Consider the following 20,331-nt stretch of genomic DNA (forward strand, 5'->3'; position numbering starts at 1 on the left):
TGTCAGAGTTACAAAACGGTCGCTTGGAAGTACACTCTTACTCTTCTTACGACGATACGTTTCCTCAGTTCAAAGCGGAAGCTTTACGAAATGCCTTGTGTGAAACACTAGCTACGTTTCCCGACTCGGTGAAAGTCTGTGATGCTTTCGAAAGATCCAGAACGTGGATGTTCTTTTCATTGCCTCTTGAGGATGTTTTCCGTTTGTTAACCGGTGTCCACGACGTCGTGCAGTCAAAGGCATTTGACAAAAACCTGTCGCTTTTCCTTCCAAAAGCAACCGCCGTGCGCATGCACGTTGGCGGGCTGCCATCCTTGTCACTGCGTCCTATCCGTCGTATAGATGGTGACTGGTCTAATACCGGGCAGCCATCGCTATTCCCGGATATGAAAGCCACGTTCTCGTGTGCCGATCATCGGGTGCGTATCTCGTCAACGTAGAATCTAACGAAGTGAAGGAAGCGGTGGGAGACAATTTGGATGTTCTAAAGGATTGTACAGCTCTGGTCAGTGTCGGAGACAAGATGTACGCATTTGGATGTAGATTATACGAAGTGACATACAAACCTCTCGATTCTGCATTCCAATGCGTCCGACTAGGACATGAAGATTGGAATGGCACACGCGCCACCTGTCGATACGAAAACGCTATTCTTGCTGTTCAAACAAGAAAATTCTATGGATTAACACGCACAAATTTGTATTACGTCGATGTCAATACGGGTGCATCCCAAGTCCTATCGAAGCCTCATCAACCTTGGCGTGTAGCCGGTGCTCTTGTTAATGTAGCAGATGATGAAGGCAAAGAGAATGTAATTGCTATCTGCGGTTCCTTGTGGCAGTTGAACATCGAGTTGCGAGCAGGAGGTTTCACACACGTGCACAGTAGAAGACTCGACCAAGCCGGTCAGGGCAATCCACTCATAGAAGGTTGGCACTGTCTGTCAGAGTATCTCTATGGACGTGGATGGCAATTTACACAGTCAGCAGCTGTACACAACAAGGAGCTCTATGTTGCGACTGGCAAGTATTATCTCTTCGGAAACATTTTCGGCGGTCTTTTCCGAGTTGATCCTTTCAATCAAGGTGCATACTCGGCGGTTTACGAAGGCTGGCACACTATTCAGACGGTTGTGGATGTAAACAGATATAATCTAGTGGTATTCACCACTAATAAACTCTATGTCCTGGATGTAGACTGACATCTTTGCCTATTGGCGTGAGAATTTGGTTGCTGCTGAGATTGCTGTTTTTACAGTAATATGTGTGTTTGTCAGCTACTTTTTATGACAATTATCTTGATATGACTGCACATGCAGTTGCCTAGCTAATCTATGATTTACATATTATCAGATACTTTCGAGTATATCCGGGTCTTTATAATACGTCTACTTCGTTTTCCCGTGTATACGCACGTCAAATAGCTGCCACGTTGGCCACACGTTTCCTGCAACGACAGCATCGTCTTCGAAGTGACGACGTCCAACGGGACTGCGTGTCGAAATGGTTGCAGGACAAGACGTGCACATGAATTGGTCAGATATACGGGGGACCCAATTATCCGGGAGTTTGCCTAACAATTGGCGTGTAGACACGTAAATTTGTGTTAATTAGCTTAATTAAATTTCCCGGCAAAGAACCGGATAATCAGCTAGAATTCTAGTTTAGTATTGTCATCATCGTATAGCTAGATATTACTTGTCCTGCGTCTACAACATGTGCTGATGTCCATAAAACAAACAAAAACGAGTATGCACTGGTGGTGGGCAGCGGCCGCCATATGCGTAGAAAGCACGGGGCCACGGGGCAAGGAGGCCATGCTCCCCAATCAGCAGCCTATGGTCACTCTATGTAAAATAGGTCATCGTGAAAACGAGCTGCAAGTGGGAAAAGCGACGAGCTCGAATAATGCAAGACATTTGCGCGCAGACGTGCTGGGTACACGAGGCTACACTTGCACAAAATGGCAGATGGCGAACAAGTTCCGGCTGCGAAGAAACTCGAGTACGCTGACAGCGTTTGGTATGCCTAATTAGTTTAGTATATCTAATAACGTTAGTGCAGTGTGCATGTGCAACACTTGGAAGACGGAGGTTACATACAGCTAGACTATTACCGCTCATTTATATTGAGATTTCCCCCAACCTGGATGCCATTCCTACGCCTTGGACCTGCTTCATAAACAAATCTTTGGCCGCAGTTCTGGTTTTTAGAGTCGTGTATTTCCTGTCTGACATTTTACTTGCGTTTGCTGCCATGTTGATATCTGGGCAAAGAATTTCAGTTATAAACGTGTTAGAAATCAAAATTTAATTAAGCAAAAATACTAAAATTACTAAATATTACTTTACAAACAATATTACCGTCAAGTTTGTTACTGTACAGTTTATTTGTAGAAGAATGGATATACTTATTGTTTTATATGAAAGACCTTCAGCTGCACTATCATGGTAAGGCTCTATTGCTAGAGCACTGATTTTAATAGAATTTTTGTAGCGATTTTGCTCTCTCAGGTTAGGATAGAATAGATAGAAATAACATAATTGTCTAGCTCTAATGATCACTATAAGGGGCCGGTCATTAGTAAGAAGTGTCAGGGGGGATTTGATGATGTCCACATAGTTTGATATGTGACCCCTGCAAGATATGCCTGCTAAAAACTTCTGGCCCCACTGTCTGTCGGTTAACTTTAGATGACCCCATGTACGTGCATATATACAGGGGACGGGTAGTTGTTATCTGCAATAATAAAGTAAAATATTGTATATATATAGATACACACACGCGCACGCGCGCACACACACACACACACACACACACACACACACACACACACACACACACACACACACACAGATATATATATATATATATATGTATATATATATACATGCAGGTATATACAAAAAGAAGTAGTATGCTTTAGGGTTCAAGTGCGTCCTACTAGTATGTATGATTTCTAAGTTAGTCATTTCCATTCAACCCAGTGGCAAAACAAGTAGAGCAAGAAATGTCGTTTTTAGCAATGCAAGTGTGCAAAGGTCTTTGAAATAGATATTCTGTTCTTGCATACAATTCTATAGTATACAGATAAAAAACCTGAAAAATTATGACCTCTCAACAGAAGATGACCCAAATGCTTAGTGACCCCTGCAGATCACTGAATTTCAAACTTAAGGCCCCACAGCAAATTTGCCAGCCCCTGGACACTTTATAATGACCGGCCCCTAGAGGGTGCAGGCAGTTTGAGAGAGGAATTGCGGCAAGCAGTAGAAGTCTAGACTCCAGCCAGTCTCTCCCCGCCCTGCCGTTTCCAGGATTGCCGCTCTAGGATTGTCAATTCGGGAATTGACGAAGGCGGTGAGAGACTGGCTGAGTCTAGTAGAAGTCATGCTATAAAACTTTATGAAATTAATTGTCGTCTAGCTAGATAACTGTTCCAGTCGTCACAACTAACTGAATTTAGCGCGTCACGCATACACTGTACAGTAACAATTGAATTAGATGTGCATGTAAGTCATCACTGAGCTCAGTGGACAAAACCATGGTCATCATCATCATCAATATACAAACATACCTATGCTGGACATGCACTGTTCGTAAATTAATTAATTAATTAATTAAGTCACTGATCAACTCATCAACGATAATTGCGAGATGGAGAGTGTATGCGAGTATCGGCCTCTCGCAATTGTTTCTTCATTCAAGGCCTTTGTGTTGCTAGTGCACTTACGATTGTGCGCAACACGTCCGGCAGTATACTGTACGATCCAAAGAGGTCGACGTTTTCCGGCATTTATTGTGATTCCGAAAACGCCTAGACCAACAATCGGAAGTCTCAGCTCACTCGTCTACATGCTCTTGTAAAGGTAGGACGACGAGTCGCATTCGATGTCTTTTTCCTGTTGAGAATCCTTTCTCCTCTTGCAGCATCATGGCCGCCGCTGCTTCTTGTTCTGATGCTATTGCGTCATCGGAGAGAGAAGACACCGTCGCAGACGTCTCTAATCCTTGGCCTCCCGTCGATCATCGCGTATTCTCCGATCTCATACGAAAGATGCGACCGTCGAGGATACTCGACAAATTGTTCGCCGTCGGAGTGATCGACGGCGACGAGTGGTACGATTTGCAGAGGCTCGAACCGGAAAAGGCCAAGGTCAGAGAACTCTTTGGCGTCGTACTGCCAAAGAAGTCTCCCGCACAAGACGTATTTCTCAAGCTCTGTAGGAGCCTGCGGATAACTTCTGGTCAGGAAGAGGTGGCGGACATGCTGCTTGAATACGCCAAGACGTCTGCGTCAAGTCCGTCGCCTCCAACAACTAATTATAGGACGGCGTGGGTATGGATTCGTAGTCAGGACGAGCGTCTCGTACAACAAGTAGAAAATTTTGTGGCTCCAGTGTTTCGTCGAATGCTTGGAATATTGAAGGAGGGTATGTTGATATTTCCTACTGCTAAGCCGGAGTGTCGTCCGCAGTCGGGAGGCGATACTGCCGTGCCTTTGGTGCTTTCGGATAGTTTTTTCGTGCGTGTGCTATTAAAGGGTGTCTCGGTGGCCGAATTTGCGACTACATCGAGAGCGAGGGAGATATTTATTGATCTGATAACCGAAACGTTTGGTGTAGAGCGCGTTATGGTCGAGAAAGGGCTTCACGTTTCTTCCATCGACAGTGTGGGCGTCAGTCTCTGTCTTCCGCTGCAGAATGCGGGGTTACAGTTGATAGGGATGTACCGCGATCGCTGCGAGGAAATCAAACTCATGTGGGAGTTCGAGAAGAGACTATCTCAATTGAGTAGAGTTGATATCTACATTGGTGGACTTCCGGTCTGGTCTCTGCCCTTACATTCGTCACGTGACGGTAGTTTAGACTTGCGGGTAAGTCACAGTTTGTCGCTTTAGTGTTTCGTATTAGGAAGTCTTGTTTCTGTAGGGCCAGTTGAGAAAGCTTGCCAGGTTTGACTGCTTGTTGCCTAGTCTGCTAATCGATGACGCGTACGATGCCGGAATCATCACAACCAATCGATACCTTGAGTACAGCAGCTGTGAAAACGGCCGAAGCGAATCAAAGAAAGCAATTGACTTTATAAGCGAATCCAACGACGCGTGCCTCGAATCTCTTTGTAACGTCATTAAAACGAGTGAAAGTCATCGCCTAGCAACAGAGCTCCTTGGCTTGTATAAAAACGAGAAAGCATCTGACCACCCTACATCTCCTTCTCCCAGTGTTAAGTCTAAGGCATTTCTGGGCAGATACTTTAGTTTCACAAGAAGACCTGGTTTGTCTCAACTTGCTCTCTACGAACATGTTCAAGTGTACGTGGATGAACATTGTGTCAATGTTCGTGAACGGTATCGCAAAGCCTTGTTCAATTTGTTTGAGACAAAGTTTGGTGTAGGAAAAGTGAAGTGGAAAACGGATAGGAATATCGACTCGACGACAACGTGCGACGGGCAACGCAAGCGAGGAGACAAAGACACGATAGTGTTTGTCTGTCAGAGTTACAAAACAGTGGCGATTGAAGTACAACAGACTTCTTGTGACGATGCGTCTGCTGAAGACAAAGCGAAACGTTTGCGCGATGCTCTGTGTCAAGCGCTCGATACGTCTCCTTCCTTAGTAGAGATTCGGGATACGTTTGAGAGATCTGGGACTTGGGTAGTCCTCTCCATGCCTCTCGAATCTGTGTTTGGCCTTTTGTGCGGTGTCCTTGACGTCACTTTGTCAAAGGCGTTTGACAGGAACTTGTGGCGTCTTTTTCCAAAAGCAACCGACGCGCGTATGCACGTTGGAGGACTGCCATCCTTGTCACTGCGTCCTATCCGTCGTATAGATGGTGACTGGTCTAATACCGGGGCAGCCATCGCCATACCCGGATATGTAAGCCACGTGCTCGTGTGCAGATCATCGGGTGCATATCTCGTCAATATTGAATCGAATGAAGTGGAGGAAGCGGCAGGAGACAATTTGGATGTTCTAAAGGATTGTACAGCTCTGGTTAGTGTCGGAGACAAGATGTACGCATTTGGAAGCAGATTATACGAAGTGACGTACAAACCTCTCGATTCCTCATTCCAATGTATACAACTAGGAGATGAAGACTGGAGTGGCACTCTCACAGCTTGTCCATATGAAAACGCTATTCTTGCTGTTCGAACAAGAAAACTGATGTTTGGTCTACTACCCCGCACAAATTTGTATTACATCAATGTGGATACAGGTTCATCCCAAGTTCTATCCGGGATATACCAACCTTGGCGGGTAGTCGGTGCTCTCGTTAATACAGTAGATGTCGATGGTAAAGAGAATGTAATTGCTATTTGCGGCTCTTTGTGGAAACTAAAGATAACGTTGCAAGACGGAGTCGTCACACGCATCCACAGTACGAGACTAGACGAAGCCGGGGAGGGCCATCAACTCATAGAAGGTTTTAACTGTCTGTTTGAGTCTATGCATGGGCGTGGATGGCAATTTACACGGTCAGCAGCTGTCCATATTGATAACAAGAAGCTCTATGTTGCAACTGGCAAACATTATCTACCAGGAAACGTACTCGGTGGTCTTTTCCGAGTTGATCCGTTTTGTGAGGGTGAATATTCGACGGTTTATGGGGGTTGGAACACCATTCAAACTGTCGTGGATGTGAACAGATATCTAGTGGTATTCACCACTAACAAACTTTATGTACTAGATGTAGACTAATAGCTCCCTTGTATGTACCCATGCTTATTATGCTTCTTTTGCTGTTGAATTTGATTTAATTAACAAGTAGTTCAAGCTGATCTCTGCTTTGTCTACGTTCAAGACATTTTTGAATTATTAATTTAATTAACGACTTCTACCAATTGGCTGTCTTCCCTGCAAATTAATTAACAGGGGCGTAGCGTGGCATGGGCTAGACCGGACTGTAGCTCCCATCATTTGTAGGCGTGGTCTTAAAATTTCTGGACTCTAAATACGTAATGCTTTGGATATGCGCTGTTGTCCTGGACAGCAAACTGAGACAACCATCATTCCTATGGATTCTATCAAACAGTGTGACATTGTTACTCTCGTTTTAACTCAAGCTCTCTTAGGTCTGTTAGCCCATGGCCGTATTAGTGTCCTAAGATCTTAGCGTCTTAAAAGTCTACAATGAGCCAAAGACTCAATGGTCTTGCACTCATGCACTTCAACTGTAGAACTGATGTTGATTAGGATGCAATCTTAGGAACGTTTGTTAGCAAACAACATCTCGGAATGTCTTCTTGAACACTCAGGACATAATTAATGTATGCTTCGTGTTCCTTATGACTACACATATAATATATCTGGTAACCATGATTGTATGTTGTACATATGAAATTCATCTGGTAATGATCGAGACGTTAATGTATGCTATGGTATTCACAAACGTTTACTGAAACCATTCTAAATTGTCCAAGTTTGCACCATCCTTTTCCAGTTAGGATACGCCACTGAATAACGTATCCGCTAACTAAAACCTGTAAGACGTGGACGTGTCCCTCCATTTCTAGAGGTCACGACAGTGACACGCCACGCCCTGTTAATTAAGCAGTGCCTATAGAAAGGACAAAGAGAAAAGTTGCATAAGCCACCAACAAGTCAAAATGTATGTTCATGTTTCCAGAAGAGATTCAGTGAATAACAGAATTCCCTCCCCTCCCCTTCCCCCAATCTCCAATACTTCCTGCCCTTATGCCATACGTATCACGATCTGTTGCTCAACGCAGTCACTAAAAGTCTGACAACGCCAATATGAGTATACTTTGCATTCTTTGACTTCAAGTCGCCATACTTGTATATACACTTTCTAGTTCTTTACGAGTCTGTCTGTAAAACATAATATTCTAATTCTGTTCATGTACCACTAAATAATCGTATACCAAACTTTGCTTGGATAAATTATCGCCCTAGTTACTATAACAAACCTATACCTCAACAAAAGTCGAGATGTTGATCCGAGAGCTCAGAGCACAGGATCTCAACGTTGTGACTGCTTGGACCGTGTACACAGCGGAGTTTGAAACTTGTGTGTGTTGACTAGAAGTTCTCCTTCCTGAATTCGAATCCAAACTGGTCGCACTTGGTTTTTAGAATGAGTCCGAGCGCTGGAGCACCACAGAAGAAGACGGTCACTCTACCCTTCTTGTCTCTATCAATCTTCTCGAATACCTAAACAAACAAAAAAGTTAATGCTGTAGGATCAACTTGTTTATGCCAACCGGTCAAGATATCTGTGAGTACACAAATGTTTGTTGTTCGACATGTAGTTTGGAGACTAGAATTCATAACATATTGTTAACTACTGTCACCATGGCTTTGTGGTCATGACAACAGGGATGCTGTTACCATGACAATAGGGCAGTTATTACCATGACAACAGGAATGTTATTACCATGACAACAGAACAAACTTGGTTTCAGAGAAGTGTCCTTCAACAATAGGAGGCTCCAGAACTTTTCCCCTGTATCATTTTCTCCTGTTGTCCCCTTGCTTTGCTACACCGATACAAACTTCAGGGCCTCAGGGCACCCGTGCTTCTGAAGCCAATGTACAATACCAGAGAATCTGGAGTCTACCTTTACGTTGGCTCCAGGCACTAGATGACTCTCAGTGCTACACCCACATGTGGGAGGACCACCTGCAGCCTTAATTAACTGCTAGTTTAGGATATGGTATACTATGCTGGTAGTCTAATAGTTAGTTACTGTAAGTAAGATCAGAGAGAAAACTTTACGTCTAGCTGGCGCGGTTGCTCAGCAAGTGATGTCTTAGGAAAGCGCACTGAACATACTGGAATTAGAGCCGTTACTCCACTGTGACACATGATTGACAGTAAGAATTGAACAAATGCCTGTATATAAGTAGTCTAAGATCTGCTAACGGCCAGCCCAGCTTAGGGCTTTAGACATTGCCTTTGTTATAAACCTTCTCAAGGTATACGGCAAATGACCTAGTAGACTACTTATACTATAGACTGTATGGTGTAGATACTTTACTTGTACTACATCAATATGCCATGCACTATACCTAATGTAGTCACGAGCTATCATAACATGTAGCTACTTTGCATGTACCTACAAGCTCTTCTTTTAGTAACTAAAGACTATACGTTTTGTATGTATGTTTCTAGTTAAAATGGCCTGTAGAGTTACTGTGTCCAGATTCATGGCAGTAGCTAGGATGCTCATGCAGGATGACATATGCAGAGCTATGCCTACCTTGTTCCAGTCTGGCCTTCCTGCTTCTGTTCTTGTTTTCAGCCCTGTTATCAAGTCTCTCTTGTCTTTCTTGTGAATCAAGTCGAGTGCCATTTGGAGTCCAATCGCTTTCATGTCGGTCTTCTTGAGAGCGGACGTCATGTGCATGTGCAACTCCAAGAAACGATCGAATGTTCCACCCTGCTCCAGCTGTTCGATTTCCAACTGACTCAGTAGGCTGACGAACCATTCAAACGACTCTTGATCTCTGTTGATCCAATAGAAATCAACCTAACAGTAGCACAAGTGTTTTGTCTGCATATGTGCTTTGACGTTTTGGTGGAATTACCTTTCGAAGTCTCATCACTGTTGATGGAATGTCACCGCTGAACGCATAGTTGCATTTTGGGCATCGATGTTTGGCGTTTCTGTAACGCGTTACGATGCTTTGAAGGATGGACGCGAAAGGAGTGACGCCTATTCCGGCTCCAATGAGAACAGCGTGCTCGGCGTTGAAAATGTGGGCAGAAGGAGAACCATACGGACCATCTAAATATATCTAGAAGAGACAGTAGAGGAGAGATACAGTTTAGCTGTATGTGTGTGTGTGTGTGTGTGTGTGTGTGTGAGAGAGAGAGAGAGAGAGAGAGAGAGAAAGAGAGCGTGTGTGCGTGTGCGTGCGTGTCTGTCTGTCTGCCTGCAAGCTTGCCCACCTGCCTGCATGGCCGTCCGTCGTTCCATCTCTCTGTCGGTCTGTCTGTCTGTCTGTCTGTCTGTCTGTCTGTCTGTCTGTCTGTCTGTCTGTCTGTCTGTCTGTCTGTCTGTCTGTCTGTTTGTCTGTAGATCTGTCGGTCAGTAAAGGTTTTTGTCTGATAAGCTGCACACATCTACAATTGACGGTTAGCATTTAGAATTCGTGCATAGTTGCATGGCTCCTTAGCCACTTACTCCACCACTGACGAAACCTTTGGATTTTGGTTGTTCTATAGGAAATGGCCTGTCTGTATGTTACATTAACATGGTATACTATACTTTTAGTCACTTGTTTAGTGACTCTTCTAATAGAAAGGTCGCTGGCGGCTAAGTATATAAGCTTGCTGTAACAGCGGACAAAACCAATCACATTTTTGTGTACCTCTACTCTTCTTGAAATATCCTCATCTTCGGCCGGATCGACATCGACGTTGATGATAGCCGGTTCACGAAACATATGAGAAAAATCTTGACCCTGAGAGGCAACCGAACACGGTCTCGTCCGACATGTTGCCGCCAGGGGCGACAGCAGCGACGGCATCTGAGGCGACAACGGGTGCGTTTCGTCTTCCAACTCCAAGAGATCACTACCAAATGATATTGTTGTCGAACTCGTTTGCGGCCGGGCTTTGATGGAGATCTTGGGCGGCACGTGTTCCTTGGGCAGATTCAAGTTGATTGCGATCTTTGGGTGGGCAGTGTTGCGCTCTTCGAACAACTTGTACAATCTGTTCGTCCACGTGCCTACACAACGTATGTGAAACCAGATAACGTCCTCTTGTTCCGGGCAACTGCTGATTGTAAACGGATGCCATTCGTAGGATGCAATAGAAGGAATCTGAACAAAACAATAGTCTCCCGGCTGGAAATTGAACCCGTGAGGCCGAGAAATCACGAGGTGAACAACCTAGAAGAAGACAGTTATTCTAAGGACTGGGATATACGACATCATATTGATTAATTGTTACTTTTGAAGGTAACAGTATTCCTTCCAGGATGTATGTGTGACCGTAGCGCGCTAACTTTACAAACTGAGATCGTAAAATACGTTCCAATATATAAATAATGCCCGGAACTAGAAACCACTTCCAGAAGTGTTGGGCATGGAGAATCATTACTATGTAGAAAATCCAATAGAGCATATGCGTATAGTAGAAAACCTGTAGACACAATGTGTATTGGTATACTGCAACTAGTATAGATTGTATAGATATTTGCTTTCTACCTCGAAAAATCCGTTTCGTCTGATAGCTGGCTGAGAGCAGCTGACCATCGTCAATATCATGAGAAAGAGAAGGAAGCCCGTAATGCCGGCTGTTCCAGACACCCAGCCTAGGTCCGTTCTCGCCGTAAACGCGTATTCCCACCATTCGTAGGTCGCATTTGGTTGTGATGTGATAACAGCTATCAAACACAACGTACAGACTTGCATCATAAATATCTCACAATTTTACAGATAAACTAGAATGTGAGTTTTGATTTAGTTTTAAGAGATGTCAGGGTGGTCATTTCATCGAAAACCCGGATGTCACTTTTTATTGTGATGGATATCCGGGCTTTCCATTCGACAATTCCATGTCTAATTAAGTTTAAAAAATCAGAGGGTTGCATGCATATAGGTAAGTTACAGAACAGACAACACGTCTTACCTAAATTTACGTAATGTGCAGCGGTATGTACACCGCCAAAGATGGCAATAAATATTCCAATGATTTTGTGTAGTTCTATGTTGTGGTCCAGTGGTAAATTCGGTCCCATCGGTGTACTTCGAAGCCACGTAAGACACTTACGAAGCATCAAGACGAGAATGAAAGTGCAGTTGAAGTTCAAGCACATGCCGCAACCTCTCGCTATCATCACTGCTACTCCAAGGTCTTTGTAGGACAACGCATTGTAGATAAAGAGTGCGGTGTTGACGAAAAGGTATGCGATTATGGTAAAGACGAGTCTCAAGTTGTTACGGATATATTTCCACGTCAGTTGGTGAGGCACGTAGCTGGAAAACGTGCGTGGTTTACGAGGAGGAGGAGGTCGCAGCCAATTTGCAGCGCTGAAAAGAAATATTTGCCAATTAATTGCTTTTTAGGCCACTCCAAGAAATATATTAGTTTCTGATCGCCGCCCGCATGATTTTTGGCTTATATCAAGAAAATTATTATTACGCATGTGCAGTACAATTACTGGATACTATGCTGTGTTAGAGTGCTGCAAGTCTAAAGAAACTGTTAAAATTGTGCAAAATAGTAAAAACTTTATTATTGTCATACTTGTTGTGATTTTATCTTTGGTACAGATATATAAACAGTGAAGTCAAATCATGGTAGTAGATTTGAAATGGACGTAAAATGGTGCATATTTTGTCTTCAGAGTTAATACCATTGAAATTTATTTGGTGGGACAGTGGGCGTAGCATAAAGATAATAATAATAGATTAATAATAATGTAGAAATAATAGTAATAATTTTTTTACAATAGTAATAATAGTAGGCGAACGGTCTGTTGCGATGACGTCAGCGCTTTCCTGGTGGTCATTGATATCCACTAGGCGTGGTTACGAGTTCGCGGTTACCGTAATGTTTATACCCATTTTGGGCTCACCTGCCGGGTTGGTGAGCGCCCAGATGTTGTGAAGACCTTACTTCCCCATCATGGAGGGGCATAACGACACATAATAATAATAATAATGATAATAATAATAATAATAATAAATAATGATAATAATAATAATTTTTGCCATAGTAATGTATGACGCTTTTAGCTTAAAGCTCTGTTTAGAGACAGCTGAGGGCTGATTGTGTTTCTGTAATTGCCCAGCTACGTGTTTGGTTTTACTTTTGTGTATATAATAATAATAATAATAATAATAATAATAATAATAATAGTAATAGTAATAATAATAATAAACTCCCGCCCGGCGTCAAGTTTTAAAGAACTACGGACTAGAAACTAATGTATTTCTTGGAGTGGCCATATCGACAACATAGAGAATCAATTAGACCTGACGTCGAATACCTTATAGTGAGATTTTCTAATACACCTGGGTGCTTGTCCAACTCTACTTTCAGCTCGTCGAAGCTAATCGTACCACTACCGTCAGTGTCGGCATCCTGGAAGAGAGCCTGCGCAGAAATGATTTTACCGGCAAACTGACATAAATCAATAACAACTGCGGTACTCACTTCAGTCAATTCTTCCAGTTTGTCGTCACTAAACTTTAGCCGGCTCTCGTCCATACACGACTTCAGCACGTCCTTCAATTCTAACGGCTCTATAAAGCCATTGCCTGGAAGAGAAAGTAAAGTTTACTCTAGACGTGATTTTTGCGTGGGAAGATTGCGCCACGTACCGTTCACGTCGTAGACCTCGAACAGGAATCGCAACTTGTCCATCTCGGATCCGCACGTCAGCAAGCCCAAACCGCCCATGAGCTCTTGCAGGCTGATGGTGCCGTTATTGTCCTTGTCGAACAGTGTGAAGAATCGCTCGGCGAAGAACGACTGCAACACACATCGGAAAACGTCCATCAGTTATCTATCTCTTCGCGTGTTGTGCCTGTATCGGCATCGTGGACTACTGCATCGTCGCCCACGCTACTTCCTTAGCGAGCTCTTGTATGAAAAGCATCGACCTTATCGAATTAGATCATTTACCGCATGCAAACGCTTGAACGGAACTCATGCTGTGCGTGCTGTCGCCACTAATTTGTCTGGAGCCATCACGTCCGACCCTCCTCTGAGCGGTTGCGCGTGCTGAGCTTTTGCGAGACGTCAATCGAACGCAAACAGTAAATATTTACAGGAAAATAGTTGGATGACCAACTAAAAATGGTATTCTGTAGTAAAGTGATCCTTTTCGTGAACAAAAGTGGTTCAAGCGGAGGGTGCCGTAGGCAAGAATGCTGTTATCTATCAGTCTTGTTGCGGTCACCGTGACTGCGCGAGTGCGTGGACATATTCCGGCCGTAGGGAGTAGCCGATAACATTCAAATGGAAAATGCTCCAATATCTCACCTCTTTCACATGCAGTGCCTTCTTGAAATCCCCGATCCCGATCTGGCGATCGGCTCCAGCGACCATCGAGAAGTGCTGCTCGAACCAGGCGAGCCATTTTGCGTCTCTGTCGAGGCTACAGAAAGAACACAGACGCTACTATATGATGCTAGACTTGTCAATGTGCAAAGCGTGGATATGAACAAACCTCGGATGTCTGGTTTTTCTCAGTAATTTGAGGGTTAGAATAAGAATTAGGGTTAAGAAAGATTAGGATTAGGGTTAGGGTTAGGATTAGGTTTGATTAGGATTGGGGTTAGCATGAGGATGAGGGTAGGAAGGATTAGGGTTAGGGTTACGGTTGGGGTTAGACGTCACCACACAACGTCCATAGACTTCTAGAATGCATGCATTTTCACTCTTTATTGCTCGCTAATTAATTAATCGGCCTCAATTGAGGTTTCAGCGAGTTAAGTGAGAGAATGCATGCGCATGACTAAAGAGTGTCCAACCTACTCGTGCTGGTCACGCTACTTTGCTTTGCATTCATCCCATTTTGTCATCGACTGTTGAAACTAACATTCCGTATCAACGCGGTTGGCTAATTTATCCGACTCCGTAGTAACTCCTCTCAACGCGACATCTCAAGGGACAAGTTCGAAAGAGCAACTCGAATGCGCAGACGCACCCTACGCAGACACAGTATCGACATTACATTGTAAATCAATCGAGAAAATACTCGATTGAGGCGGCGAGAATGGATCTAGACGACGTCGGAAAAATCCCGTGCGTCAAATTCGAAGAAGTGCTAGTTGTACTTGCTCACTTAATTACGATAGTAAACAATCAGATCAGAGATAATCTGTGTCTGAGTGTATGCGCTGAGTGTGTAGCATGAGGCGTCAGCGCGTAGCCATGCACACTCACCACGTCAGCTTGTCCAGACTGCGCATCAGCTCCTCGAACGTTACCTTCCCGCTGCCGTCGATGTCGATCAGCTGGAAAAACCTCTCGCTAAACTGCAGACAAAAAATGTAAAATAGAGTGTCGGATGCAGACAGCACGCGATAGCGGAGGGTTCGAGGGAAGGCGGTTTCATATCGATAATTGTTGCACGCTAGACTCTATATGTCTCTAGATTGCGACGCGACTCTTGATATCATCTCCGCATCGGGAGATGGAAGGGTGACCATTTTGGTCTGCTCCCAATTACCATGGCAGTCGCATCCCAAAACAGTGGGTCTCCACGGGGTGCGAGTAATGTGGACGAATAGGGCAATGAGATTTAAATAATTGCCAAATTTACTCACTCCGTTGATCTGCAGCGCCTTTCTGAATTCGTACAACTGGAGAAGATGGTCGTCTCCGCTGACCCCAGCGAACTGCTGCTCGAACCATTTCAGGATTTTCTTGTGGCTATCTCGGCTACAAGAAGAGAGGCGAGGATATTGTGATCGACCTGTATGCTTTGACAATTGGAAGATCGGGTTACCTCGCCAGTTTACTCATTCCGCCCACGAGTTCTTGTAGCGTGACCGATCCGGAGTGATCAGTGTCGAACAACTCGAAGAGATTCTCGGAGAAACCCTAGCACAGCAGCGAGGTCTCACTTAGACCGCCCACCGACGTGACGTCAAGCGTCCCATACCTCGATCTCCCGAGCCGCCCGTTTGAAATCCTTAAGCGTCATGCAGCCGCGCTTGCACGCCCGTGAGAAGTTAGATTGAAACCACTGAATGGCGCGCTTCTCGACGCCAAGCGACGCACCGGGTCGTTGCTCGCCAAAGGGGCGGGCCGGCTCGAGCTGCGGCACCTCGAGAGTCGCGAGCGGAGACCTCGGTTGAACGCGAATGACACCGACTTTGTTTCTCGACCCCATCTCGAGTCTTCGCGTCGTCGCCGCACTCTCACGCGTGCAGTCCAATTAGATACGAGGCGTCGCCGTCTTGAAATGCGAGAAGCTGCGAGCGGCTAACCGTTCCGACTCCAGATCGCAGTGCAATGCCAGATTCGTCATCAAGGGATTGCGAGACTGAGGTGTTAATTAAAACTGTTCCTGTAATGTAATAGATTCCAATTAGAGTGGGTGTGGCGGATAGGAGGAGCGAAGTGTAGCTGATCATCATGACCCTGCATGCTGTGCTCTGGGAGGCTCCCAGCGTAGGCGAGCTGACAGTGCAGTGTATAGTGGAGGCTGCAAAACTTTTGATGGAAAAGTGATTTGACATTGACGTGGGTCTGATCACGAATGCCAACGTGCATGCAGTCCGGCGTGAACTAGAAAGCGTTGTGACGCTTCTGCTGTTAGATGTGGCGCGTTGCGGGTTTTGGTGGAGTGTTGGATAGGATGCCGTTTGGGAGTCTGGTTACATTGGGTATGCGTTTGTGTGAGTAACGGAAAGTCGTGCGCCCGAGGCGAGTTCATCTCCGAAAGGAGAGACACGCGTCAGGGCGATAATCGAATTCTCACCTTGAGAACCGTCGATGCTCCCAGTTTCTAGATACGCACGCACGCGGGTGCGCCACGCGCGCGCGCGCGCGCGCACGCACGCACACACACACACACACACACACACACACACCAGACAGACACACACCAGACAGACAGATTGCCGAACTGGTCGACTGACGGACGGACGGACGGACAAACAGACAGACAAAGTCAAATGCATGCCATTCTAATATTAGATGCATCTAGAGGCGACCGCGATGTTGTGGGTATGCAGTAGTTTGCATCTTTTACAGACTGGTGCAATTACCATATACGGGACTTTCGCTTTCCACTGATCGCGTGATGGAGAAGGATGCACAATTAGGTCTCTGGTTTCCCTGCTTAACATTCTCTTCACTCATTGCAATAGTTATTCGATGGGCTGTTTCTTTGCATCCATACTCAGGTGAGATAAGTGCGAGTCACGTGACCGTCTGAGCCTAGATAATAAGAATGAGTTTTGATGCATTTGTTGTCACGCAACAGGAGAGAGGAAGCCTCCCATGTTTGGAGACTTTGAGGCGCAGAGGCACTGGATGGAAATCACGGTTAATCTGCCAGTGTCAGAATGGTGAGACTGCATGCATGTGCCCATTGTCGACGTGGTTTGAGTTTTGTTTGTTTTGGAGTGTGGATTTTCGTTTTGTTGTTAGAGTGTTGGTGTTCGTTTGCTTGACTGACTGTCTGTCTGTCTGTCTTTCTGTGTCTCTGTCTGTCTGTCTCTTTGTGTGTCTTTCTGTGTCTCTGTCTGTTTGTGTTCCTCTTTGTCTGTCTGTCTGTCTGTCTGTCTGTCTGTCTGTTTATGTGTCTGCCTTTTTGTTTCTCTGCTTGCCTGTCTGTCTTTCTCTCTCTCTGTCTGTCTGTCTGTCTGTCAATACATATCTTTTCAAAGATGAACTACGATACAATAGCAATAACCACTAATTACTTGTGTCTATGTAATGTTCCTAAAGCAGCTGCATACTAGTAACTACATAAAGGGACATAGATGTCCCTGTCTAAATAATCTATCTGTCTGTCTGTCTGTCTGTCTGTCTGTCTGTCAAAGTTATTCTTAGAAAACTTTCAGAACTGTCACCTAATCATGGTGATTTAGATAGATTATTTGACTTTGATATTCAACGTCAAGTCCATTAGTTAATGACTTTGTCGTTTGCAAGGACTGTTTTGTATTTTAAAAATCCTAGCATTTGTACAATTAGAATCTGTATGAGAATAAATTATCTGTCTGTCTGTCTGTCTGTCTGTCTTTCTGTCTGTCTTAATTAATACATATATTTCATACATTGAAACTAGTACACTCACACTAAACTGTAAAACAAACAAGCAAGCCCGCAGGCCCTACCTTTCTGTCTGTCTGTCTGTCTGCCAGTCTGCTTGTGTGTCTGTTTAACTGTCTGTCTCTATCTGCATTGTTTGTCTCTGCTTACGTTTGTCTGTTTGTTTGTTTGTTTGTGTGCGTGTGTTTATCAGTCTGTCTGTTTGTTTGTCCTTGTTTGCACTGTCTTTTTGTTTGTTTTCTATGTTTGAGAGCAGAGAGTTAAAGCTGTGGTAGCATCACTCATGTTTGTTATACAGTGAAGGGGGACACCTTGCACTTGTGTGTTGCACCCTACATTTACATCGAGGCAACATAATTAATATACGAGATAATTAACATTAATAATATACAAAACATAATTAATAGTCTTACAGTAGTAGCATATCTTAGTCTTTTATTCATTTATTAATTGCTATTTTATTGCATTTCTGTCTAGGTATTTCAACAGCTCAAAGAATGATCTAATGTACTGGGGTCTAGACTACCCTCCACTAACAGCATATCATATGCAACTATGTGGCACGATGTATTGCTTATCCTGTGATTCTGACATTTCAATTTCTGATGATTCAACGTTTGATGTCTGCATACAGAGCGGAGAAAATAAATTCAACATGGGTTGCTTTGTACTCGTCACGAGGCTTGGAGAGTTATGATCTCAGACTGTTTATGAGATACACAGGTCTGGTCTACAGACAGAGGCGAAAGAGTTTTAATTTGGTTTACAGTGTTTGTCTTGTGTAGTACTTGTTGCTGATGTCCTCGTTTACTTTCCTGCTGTCTGCGTCTTTTGCAAGTTGTTTTGCCAGAGTACTAACACAATGTACAAGGTAATGTGTTGTGCAGGTATATAAGCAGAAACAAACAAACAAGCACAAGTTCACATCTGACATACACCATTCTCAGATGTGTACTAGGATCTTTTTAGAGGTTTACAAATTGATATCAAGTTATTGTAATTTATTGATATGTTGATATTAATAATGTAGATGTTGAAGGCTAGTGCTTTGCGTAAGAAATGGTGTGTGTGTGTGTGTATGTATATGTATGTGTATATATTTATATATACAAATATACATTCCATAATCATGAGTACACCGTCTAATGTTTTAACATCTGATAACGGGTCCTTCAAACCATTGTCCGTGGGTGTTTCTTTGCAAAGCTACTAACTACTGCATCTAGATCAACAGTAACACAATCTACTGAGTAATACAAACCTTTTGCACCCTGCTGTTATGACTAGAAAGGAAAAAATGTAAATATTTTATATAGTACATCCACCTTTGGGGTTTCCAGGCAACTTGGAAACATGTTTGTCCCCACCTGACACTAATGAATAAATAAATAATTAAATATAAATAAATAAATAAATAATAAATAGATAAATAAATAAATAAATAAATAAATAAATAAATCTCTTCGAACTATCAAGTTCTTTGTGATTTGCCTTCTCTGCCCTATCAGTTCCCGAACGAAATAGCACTTACAACATTGCGTCCAGCCCTAGTCGTTTACAGTTGCAAGTTGAAAAAGTCTTGGCTCCTTGAATTGTCGGTGCCGTTTGAGCCGGTGGCGGAAGATACTAAAGCTAGAAACATCTACGGTATAAAGATCTTGTGCAGGATGTCAAGTCCTCTTATCACACAGAATTGCTACAGCTAATTATTGGTTCAAGAGGTTTCATTTTCTCCTAAACGAAACGATCACTGGCCCGAGTGTGCAAGCCGTTCAAACGAGACATGGACATCCTTTTTGACAACATCATTAGGCAGTTATCAGAAGTTCCTATTGCTGCTGGATTAACAGAAAAACTAGTAGTTCAAGTGTTTGTCTTGTTTAACTGCTATTTTTGTTGCTTGAAATGTAATTTCTTCCCATTTTAGTTTCCTTTTAGTCTTAGTGGGATCATCGGTGTTACAGGAGATGCCAATCTTGGAAAGACTCCGCCTGCACTATAAGACGCTTATTGTTGTATTCTGTAGCGGATATATGACAATAAAAGAAGTTTATAAATAAATAAATAAATAGATAATTAAATAAATAAATAAATAAATAGATAATTAAATAAATAAATAAATAAATAGATAAATAAATAAATAAATAGATAGATAATTAAATAAATAAATAAATAAATAAATAGATAATTAAATAAATAAATAAATAGATAAATAAATAAATAAATAAATAAATAGATAATTAAATAAATAAATAGATAAATAAATAAATGAATAAATAAATAAATAGATAAATAAATAAATAAATAAGTAGTAACTTCATAAAAAATAAACAAATAATTAAATAGATAATTAAATAAATAAATAAGTAAATAAACAAATAATTAAATAGATAATTAAATGAATAAGTAAATAAATAAATAATTAAATAGATAATCAAATGGATAAATAAGTAAATAAGTAAATAATTAATTAATTAAATAGATAATTAAATGGATAAATAAGTAAATAATTAATTAATTAAATAGATAATTAAATGGATAAATAAGTAAATAATTAATTAATTAAATAGATAATTAAATGGATAAATAAGTAAATAATTAATTAATTAAATAGATA

The 20,331-nt window shown here is 42.7% G+C and overlaps 3 protein-coding genes across 4 annotated transcripts in view; 2 read left to right on the forward strand and 1 right to left on the reverse strand.

The window, feature by feature from the left end:
* Positions 1–5,601: 5,601 nt before the first annotated feature.
* Positions 5,602–6,780, forward strand: LOC134186181 (uncharacterized). Its single transcript, XM_062654099.1, has one exon. The coding sequence runs from the start codon at positions 5,669–5,671 to the stop codon at positions 6,698–6,700; it is 1,032 nt and encodes a 343-aa protein (XP_062510083.1). The 5' UTR covers positions 5,602–5,668; the 3' UTR covers positions 6,701–6,780.
* A 985-nt stretch (positions 6,781–7,765) lies between these two features.
* On the reverse strand, positions 7,766–15,959 carry LOC134186162 (NADPH oxidase 5-like). Its single transcript, XM_062654080.1, has 15 exons — positions 15,592–15,959; positions 15,436–15,530; positions 15,254–15,368; positions 14,871–14,962; positions 13,965–14,079; positions 13,301–13,451; positions 13,134–13,237; positions 12,967–13,073; positions 11,604–12,004; positions 11,180–11,358; positions 10,923–11,114; positions 10,337–10,861; positions 9,551–9,760; positions 9,223–9,492; positions 7,766–8,173 (listed from the first exon to the last, which is right to left on the reverse strand). Exons 1-15 carry the CDS (start codon positions 15,820–15,822, stop codon positions 8,042–8,044), a joined length of 2,919 nt encoding a protein of 972 aa, XP_062510064.1. The 5' UTR covers positions 15,823–15,959; the 3' UTR covers positions 7,766–8,041.
* A 761-nt stretch (positions 15,960–16,720) lies between these two features.
* The window catches only part of LOC134186163 (dolichyl pyrophosphate Man9GlcNAc2 alpha-1,3-glucosyltransferase-like), a 7,247-nt gene continuing 3,636 nt past the window's right edge, over positions 16,721–20,331 (forward strand). For both annotated transcript variants that reach the window (XM_062654082.1, XM_062654081.1), the window contains exons 1-5: positions 16,721–16,840; positions 16,921–17,005; positions 18,192–18,281; positions 18,349–18,437; positions 18,500–18,585. In XM_062654082.1, the coding sequence (XP_062510066.1) occupies positions 16,738–16,840; positions 16,921–17,005; positions 18,192–18,281; positions 18,349–18,437; positions 18,500–18,585 (453 nt within the window). In that variant the 5' untranslated portion in view covers positions 16,721–16,737. The remainder of the gene's footprint in view (positions 16,841–16,920; positions 17,006–18,191; positions 18,282–18,348; positions 18,438–18,499; positions 18,586–20,331) is intronic.

The sequence above is a fragment of the Corticium candelabrum genome, chromosome 10 (assembly GCF_963422355.1).
Source record: "Corticium candelabrum chromosome 10, ooCorCand1.1, whole genome shotgun sequence".
Taxonomy (NCBI): Eukaryota; Metazoa; Porifera; class Homoscleromorpha; order Homosclerophorida; family Plakinidae; genus Corticium; species Corticium candelabrum.